Below are 8,255 nucleotides of genomic sequence, written 5' to 3' on the forward strand. Positions count from 1 at the left end.
TCTGTGTATAAGGGGAGTACTTACACTAATAGATATTAAAACATTTTCTGTCATAAAAATACAAATATAAAATTGGATTTGGGGAGGGGTGGTGTGGTCTCTCTAAATATAAGGCAGAAACCATAGAAGCCTTTTACTTTAAAAGCAGTGCCCTCCACCCCCAAACAAAGTGAAATAAAACCAATTTCCCAACTTTTTTTTTGAGGTATTGATTTACCATATCATATTAGTTTCAGGTATACAGCATAGTGATTCAAAATTTTTATAATTTATACTCCATTTATAGTTATTATAAAATATTTGGTATATTCCCTGTGATCTTATATGAAATAAAATAAAGGATACAATGTATCCTTGTAGCTTATTCATATCTCTGTAGTATATCTACCCTTATCTTGCTCCTCCCTCCTTCCCTCTCTTTATTGGTAGCCACAAGTTTGCTCTCTGTATGTGTGAGTAAGTTTCTTTTTTGTTATATTCAGTAGGTTCTTTTATCTTATGTTTTAGATTTAACTTATAAATGATAACATAACAGTATTTGGTTTTCTCTGTTTGATTTATTTCACTAAGCATAATATCCTCCAGGTCCATTCACATTGTGGCAAAGGGTAACATTTCATTCTTTTAAGGCTGAGCAGTATTCCATTATTTATGTACACCACAACTTCTTTATCTTTTTTGTCTGTTGGAGGACACTTAGGATGCTTCCCTATCGTGGCTATTGTAAATAATGCTGCTATGAACATTGAGATGCATGTATCTTTTTGAATTATTTCCAGATATATACCCAGGAGTCAATTTCCCAACTTTTTAAAATGAACAAACAGAAAAGTGGGCAAAGGGACATAAGCAAATTCACAAAAGAGAAAATACAGTTAATAAATAACTACACGAAAAACAAGCCAGTTAGCTAGTAATTTAAGAAGCAACATTCAAAACAACGAGAAAGAACAACTTTAAATTTGAAAAAACAGCCTGTATTTTCAAGGATATGGAAAAGGGGGCATTTCTCATAATAAAACCAATAAATTTTTCTCGAAGATAGTTTAGAAAACGTTTGAAAAATATACTTTGCCTTTGACCTGCCAGTTCCCCACTTCTAGAATTTTTAAATCAGGCATCTGCAATAAAATATGAATCCATGATACAGAAAAGTAGAAAATGTATATGCAGTCATGTTGCAATTAAGAATCTTGTTATAAAATAATATTTTATTTTAAATTCACAACATTGTTAAGCGGAAAAGGCAGAATACATCTTTGTAAGGCATTACCCCAACCTCAAACAGCATAGATAAACCTAGAAAAAATGCCCGATGATGCGTATGTTGTTCAGTCGCTAAGTCGTGTCCGACTCTAGCATGACAGGCTTCTCTGTCTTCCACTATTTCCTGGAGTTTGCTCAAACTCATATCCAAAAGGATTCCTGATGGTGATACATACCAAGGCATTAAATGTAACTGACATTTTACATTACATTTAATGTAAATGTATGCGGTAAGTATGAGAAATCTGCATATTTTATATCCTATTAATGCAACAGACTTTGTGTTTTAAACAATAATTGTACAGAACGGATACGTGTATGCGTACGGCTAAGTCTCTGCTGTCCACCTGAAACTGTCACAACCTTGTTAATCAGCTACACTCCCCAATACAAAATAAAGTTTTTAAAAAATTGTACAATTATAAAGTTGCCCGTGTTGAAAAGCATAAGACTACGTGAAACTGTCCAAGTCTAGAAAACCCAGTAAGTGTTTCGCTGGGAAAGCCAAGGCCACCTGCTAGACGGTGAGTCAGGGACGCAGACTCGCACCTGCCTCCGCACTCGCCCTTGGGATGCGGTGTGTTTCCAAGCGCAGCGCCCCGGGTGCCAGGACCGCCCGCGCCCCGGGTCCCGCAGGCACGGAAGCCGGGGAGCCTGCGCTCGGTTGATTTCTGAAGCGAGGGCAGCCCGTTTTCAAAGTTCATCCCATCGGGCCTTTCCTTTTTTCCAGCTCTGAACTACCCAGAAGCCGACTTTCTCGGGTCAGCCGTGCCCCTAGCCCGGGCTCAGCCGCTGCGCTATTCGTGTTCTGCGGCGCGGCCAAAGGTCCAGGTGGCCGGAGAAGCGGAGGGGGTCGACCGGGTGGGTGGGGGTCGAGGAGCGCCCTCGCCAAGGCTCAGGCCAGCGAGGCCGGGTCTCGCCGAGTGACCGCGGTCCGGCCACGCGGTCGCCCAGGGATGCGCGCTCGCCGGGAGGGACAAAGGGTCGGGGAAACCTGAGCCGGGCCAGTCCCGGAAAAATCCGGCCGGTGGTAGCCATGGCAACGGAGTCTGGGCCCCCGCGCGGCCCGCGAGGGGGCGCTGGGGGCGGGAGAGGGGCCCCGCGCGGCCGGCCCCGCGGCCCGCCCCGCCCTCCGGCCTCGGCCGCCGGCCCGAGCCCGCGACTGACCCTCGGCAGCTCCTGTAGTCACGTGGCGCTGGGAACCGGCGGGGCGGGCGGGGGTGGGGGTGCTGGGCACGGGCCTGGCGGTGGTGAACCCGAACCTGCTGCTGTCGCCGCGGCGGGGTGGCGAGCGCGGCCGGCGCCGGTCTCGGGCCTCATGGACGCGCGACGCGCCTCCGTGCTCCCCGCCGGAGAGGTTCGTCCCGGGCAGGGCGCGGGGTTCCACGCGGGCCCGTGGTGGTGGTGGTGGTGGTGGTGGCGGGGGGTGGGGGGCGGCCCTACCTGCGGGGCGCGTGACCGGGTGCGCGCTGTGTTGGGGCGGGGGGGTGCACTGCTGGACCGAGTCCGGGGGCGAGTCCGCGCACCTGCGCGCAGGCTCCGCGAGCCGCGCTCTGCGTGGGGACCAGAGAGGGGGGCCCCCTTCGGGGAGCGCGGAACCGTGTGTCCGCGAACGTGGACGGGGGTGGGGGGGGGGCGGAGGGGGCCAAAGCACAGGCTCGAATACAAAAAGGTGGGGGTCTGCACGGCCCTCTGCCACCTGGGACGCGGCAGGGGACTCTGCCCGAGTCCTCGTCACAGGAGCACGCCTGGCAGCCCCCCCTGGGAACCCGGCCTGGAATTCCTGTCGGGAGGAGGGTGGGGGAAGGGGAGCCAGCGGGGATTTCAGAGTTCCTGCCCTCGGCCCGGGGGCCATTGGCCATTATTATGGACAGTTCGTGCTGTGACCTTACCGGGGGAGGAAGTGAGCCTCCAACGCAGCCCCGGGCTTCCTTGGTGTAGGGGGCACGTTCAGTTATTAATCTATGGCCACTGAGGTCACTCTGCCCGGCGGGGTGCCGGGGTGGGGGAGGGGGCCGTGGCTGCCGAGGACACAAAGATGACTTCCCTCGGGGAGCCCTGAGCCTCATGCACGCGTCCTCTCCCCTCCCCGCAGGTAAGGCTGGCCTCTCTGCCGCCGGAGGTCTGAGCTCTGCCATGGGGGTAGGGGTGTCTTTACTGCTGCAGTTTTCGCTGACATCCGGGGGCTACCCGAGTGTGGGCCGAAGCAGGCGCTCCAGCCGCAGAAGTATCCCCGGGAACAGCCCCAGGAGGAGCTGGGCCAAGCCTCATCTCCAGCTCCACAGCCTCCAGGGTAGAGTGTGGCCTTCTTTGTTGGCTTCTCGCACCATTTCGTGGCCCCAGTGCCCCGCTGCGGGGTGGGGGGTGGGGGATGGGGGGGTGGGGTGGGGGGCGGTGGAGCGGGGAGAAGGGGGGCCGGGGACGGGGGAGAGGGGGGAAGTTTCACGTTCATCACATCCTGGGAGTCTTCCCAGGGCTCAGTCTGGCCGCTGGGAATGAGTCATGTCTGTGCTCCTGGAGACGAGTACAGGTTCGGGGGAACTTCGGGGTAACTTGTGAATAAGCAGTGAAGGTCCCTTAGGAGTCTCCTCACCACCCCATCTGGCAGTGAGTGTAGGAGACTCCCCTGCAGGAGTCTGGGTTCTCCCCGCTCTGGAAGAGCTGCCCATGGGGCAGCCTCTGGCGGGGCTGGGGCAGGCCGGGACAGGGGACAGAGATTACAATCTCCTTCCCTTTCCTTGCCCCAGTAATCCCAGTCCCCCGAGGGAAGGCAGCGAGGCAGGCTCACCCCCGAGGGCAGCAAGCTGTGGGTGTTCTTTGGATTCAAGAGCCTCTCCTTCCTGCAGTGTCCTCATCACGTGCGGGGGCGGAGGGCAGGCGGGCAGAATGCGGGCACAGTCTGGGCAGGCAGTGGCCTGGCATCGCGCTGGGCTGGCAGTAGCATCCGGAGCTCTCTCCTGCTCCCGAGAAGGGGCCGTTCTCACTGGCTCTCCTGGCCGTGGGAGGCTGAGGCTAGGGAGATCAAAGTGCCTTCCCTAAATCGGGATTAGATTGGAGGTCTTGTCCGGGTTCTGCCGTAGGTTTACTCTGTGCCCCCAGGGCAAGTCCTGTCACCCTGTCGTGCCTAACAGTGGCTTCATCCATCAGACAGGGAGTTCGTATCTCTTGACCAGCCTCACTGAGTTGCTGCGAAGCTCAGATGTGACAAGAGCAAATAGAAACAAGGAGAGGGAAGCACTTGGGAAAGCATATAAAGCGCTGAAGGGGGAGGTGACTGCGTGTTTTGGTGAGTCCCAAGGCAGCAATCCGACTTCCCTGGTGGCTCAGACGGTAAAGCGTCTGTCTACAATGTGAGAGCCCTGCGTTCGATCCCTGGGTTGGGAAGATTCCCTAGAGAAGGAAATGGCAACCCACTCCAGTACTTCTTGCCTTGAAAATCCCATGGAAGGAGGAGCTTGGTGCAGGCTACTATCCATGTGGTCGCAAAGAGTCGGGCACGACTGAGCGACTTCACTTCAAGGCAGCAATCTTTGTGTAGCCAGCCCTGGCGTGTTTACTCCATGCCGGAGGGTGATTCCAAGAAGGGTCAGGGTTCTTCCTTCTAGTCGTTTCCAGGGCCAGTAAAGACATAACAGCAGATTTACTTGAAATGCTTTCTAGAAACCCAAGATGGAAATAACATAATAGGAGGAAGCAGAAGAGTAGTCTAGTGGTCCTAATTCCAGGTCTGGAGGAGTGGAGGGGGCAGGCTCCTCTTGGGTCCGCTGGGAGGGGCTGGTGGGGGGGAAGGTTGTGTGGTTCTCCAGCGTAACTGTGCCTTTCCACCCTCAGCAGAGGCAGAACCGATGCTGGAACGTCGCTGCAGGGGCCCCGTGGCCATGGGCCCGGCCCAGCCCCGGCTCCTTTCCGGGCCCTCCCAGGAGTCACCCCAGACCCTGGAGAAGGAGCCCCAGGGGCTAAGGTCTCGAGGCACCGCCGCGGCCCAGTCCGGAGGCCAGGCCCTAGGTCGGGCCCATCGCTGTGCCCACTGTCGGAGGCACTTCCCTGGCTGGGTGGCCCTCTGGCTTCATGCCCGGCGCTGCCAGGCCCGCCTGCCCCGGCCCTGTCCCGAGTGCGGCCGCCGCTTCCGCCACGCCCCTTTCTTGGCACTGCACTGCCAGGTCCATGCCGCCGCCACCCCAGACCAGGGCTTTGCCTGCCACCTCTGCGGGCAGAGCTTCCGAGGCTGGGTGGCCCTGGTTCTGCACCTGCGGGCCCACTCGGCGGCGAAGCGGCCCATCGCCTGTCCCGCCTGCGAGAGACGCTTCTGGCGGAGAAAGCAGCTGCGGGCCCATTCGCGGCGCTGCCACCCCCCGGCCCCTGAGGCCCGGCCCTTCATCTGCGGCAACTGTGGCCGCAGCTTCGCCCAGTGGGACCAGCTGGTGACACACAAGCGGGTCCACGTGGCCGAGGCGCTGGAGGAGGCAGCGGCCAAGGCCCTGGGGCCGCGGCCCCGGGGGCGCCCGGCGGTGACCGCGCCCCGGCCGGGCGGGGACGCCGTCGACCGCCCGTTCCAGTGTGCCTGCTGCGGCAAGCGCTTCCGCCACAAGCCCAACCTGATCGCTCACCGCCGCGTGCACACGGGCGAGCGCCCGCACCAGTGCCCCGAGTGCGGGAAGCGCTTCACCAATAAGCCCTACCTGACCTCGCACCGGCGCATCCACACGGGCGAGAAGCCGTACCCGTGCACCGAGTGTGGCCGCCGCTTCCGCCACAAGCCCAACCTGCTGTCGCACAGCAAGATCCACAAGCGCTCCGAGGGGTCCGCGCAGGGCGGGCCCCAGCCGCCCGCCAGCGCCCCCGAGCGCACCCCGGAGCCCCCTCCGGAGCCGGCCCCCGAGCCCGCCGAGGTCCCGGTGGGGCCCGGGCAGCCAAGCGCCGCGGCCGAGGCCCCACCCTCTCTCCACACCTGCGCCGACTGTGGGCGGGGCTTCCGGCTGGAGCGCTTCCTGCGCGCGCACCAGCGGCAGCACGGCGGCGAGCGCCCCTTCGCGTGCGCCGAGTGCGGCAAGCATTTCGGCAAGAAGACGCACCTGGTGGCGCACTCCCGGGTGCACTCGGGCGAGCGGCCCTTCGCGTGCGAGGAGTGCGGGCGCCGCTTCTCCCAGGGGAGCCACCTGGCCGCCCACCGGCGCGACCATGCGCCCGAGAGGCCCTTCGTGTGCCCGGACTGCGGAAAGGCCTTCCGCCACAAGCCCTACCTGGCCGCGCATCGGCGCATCCACACCGGCGAGAAGCCGTACGTCTGCCCCGAGTGCGGCAAGGCGTTCAGCCAGAAGTCCAACCTGGTGTCCCACCGGCGCATCCACACGGGCGAGCGCCCCTACGCCTGCCCGGACTGCGACCGCAGCTTTAGCCAGAAGTCCAACCTCATCACCCACCGCAAGAGCCACATCCGGGACGGCGCCTTCTGCTGCGCCATCTGTGGCCAGACCTTTGACGACGAGGGGAAGCTCCTGGCCCACCAGAAAAAGCACGACGTCTGAGCGGGCCGGGGCGGCAGAGGCCGAGGGAGGGCGGGCCCGGGCGTCGTTCACACTGTGCCCTCTGCTGCTGCTGTCGGCCAGGGGGGTGGCGAGGTGGGGTGAGCCGGCCCCATTAGGGAGGGAGGTCCCCCGCTGTAATCAGGGAGTCCACTTGCAGAGCAGGGACCCCGGCCTCCCGCTGGTGTTTGCTAAGGTTCGGTCCCGACTATCCTGTGCCCTAGAAAAGTAGCAATAGCAGCTCCACCCACCCTTTAGAGCCCTCTGGCCGGAGGGGCCACCAGTGGACAGGAGGACCCCTCTGGTGTTAACGCCTTAACGTCCCATCTCTTCTTATGAGTTCCTTCGGCTCGTTGTTTTGTTTTTTTTTTTTGCAAGTAGGTGTGGTTCAGCCCTTAGTGAATGAATGCCCGGGAGGATCAGTGGAGCAGCTGGACACACCTGGCAGAACCTGCCGGCCTTGTTGGGCAGCACCTGGGTCTTTTCCAGTCCTGGGAGGCAAAGCCGAGCTCCTCCAGCCTGCCCCAGCCCGGCCCCTCGCTCCTGCCGCTGCACAGGCACCCAGATTTGGAGAGACCCGTCTACTGTTAGTGCCCTGGCTCCCCTTCCTCTCCCGAAAGATCAGTTCCGCACCACCCCCCCCCCCCCCACTCGCCCCCCCAGAGCATCTTCCCACGCTGCGACTGCCTTCATCCAACCACCCTCCCAGCACTTAGAGCAATCCCATGGCTGTCAGCCGCCCCGTGTTAGGGCTTTTGTCCGTACACCCCAGCCTGCCTTCACTCCCTTCAGAGCTCAGCACGTTGTGGGGAGGACTGCCCCATTGCTAACAGAAGGCCAGCTGATGGGAGGTGGGGGTGAGTTTCCCTTCCAGCATTCTAGCGTGTGGATCCCCAAACTCTGCTTGAACACTTAGGTGACAGGGAATCTCCTGAGGCCCTGGTTCTATTGTAGGATAATTCTAATTGTTAGAAATTCTTCCTTATAATGAATGAAGTCCGCTTCCCTGTAATTTCTACTGTTGGGCCTTGTTCTCTGGAACTAAACACAACCACTTAACCCTCCTTTTCCAACTAGAGAATAAAGATCTGGTTTTAGAGCTGGTGGCTGTAAGTGTTCCTTTGTCCTGGGGAGCTGTGGAAATGGAGGGAGGGACGGCTGTTCCACACCACCAGGGGCTGGGATGGGTGAAGCCTGGATTCAAGCTTCTCTACTACCCCTAGCTGTAACCCCCGCCCCGATCTAGGGTGAGGCACCCCCAGCAAGTGGACTCTAGGAGTCCAGCCTTGTGTGGGGTCAGGTCAGCCCAACTCAGTGTCAGTCATCTGGGAGAGAAGGTCTGACTTGCTGCTGTCCTGATGCGCCTCCCTGGCTGGCCTGAAGGAATGCTCATGTCTGTTACAAGGTATGCTTCACTGCACTGGTTGTTTCACATGCATTTGAGTGCCTGTTTTTGACAGGCTCTTC

General features: G+C 58.7%; 1 protein-coding gene across 6 annotated transcripts; it reads left to right on the top strand.

Moving 5' to 3' along the window:
• Positions 1-547: 547 nt before the first annotated feature.
• Positions 548-7,887, top strand: REPIN1 (replication initiator 1). Of its 6 annotated transcripts, none has more exons than XM_061415069.1 (3): positions 548-2,027; positions 3,362-3,559; positions 5,098-7,887. In XM_061415069.1, the coding sequence occupies exons 2-3, from the start codon at positions 3,403-3,405 to the stop codon at positions 6,789-6,791; spliced, it is 1,851 nt and encodes a 616-aa protein (XP_061271053.1). In that variant the 5' UTR covers positions 548-2,027; positions 3,362-3,402; the 3' UTR covers positions 6,792-7,887. The 6 variants fall into 6 exon arrangements, with proteins under 6 accessions (XP_061271053.1, XP_061271054.1, XP_061271051.1 ...); XM_061415070.1 differs by lacking the exon at positions 548-2,027 and adding an exon at positions 2,109-2,127; XM_061415071.1 differs by lacking the exon at positions 548-2,027 and adding an exon at positions 4,414-4,552 and having other exon boundaries at positions 3,477-3,559.
• The last annotated feature ends 368 nt before the right edge of the window (positions 7,888-8,255 follow it).

Source organism: Bos javanicus, chromosome 4 (assembly GCF_032452875.1).
Source record: "Bos javanicus breed banteng chromosome 4, ARS-OSU_banteng_1.0, whole genome shotgun sequence".
NCBI lineage: Eukaryota > Metazoa > Chordata > Mammalia > Artiodactyla > Bovidae > Bos > Bos javanicus.

Bases quoted from the DNA above. Each gene is read 5' to 3' on its own strand.
- REPIN1 (XM_061415067.1), top strand. From the start codon at position 3,334: ATGCACGCGTCCTCTCCCCTCCCCGCAGGTAAGGCTGGCCTCTCTGCC. The intron at 3,560-5,097 runs GTAGAGTGTGGC...TTCCACCCTCAG, and splicing joins CCAGCTCCACAGCCTCCAGG to CAGAGGCAGAACCGATGCTG.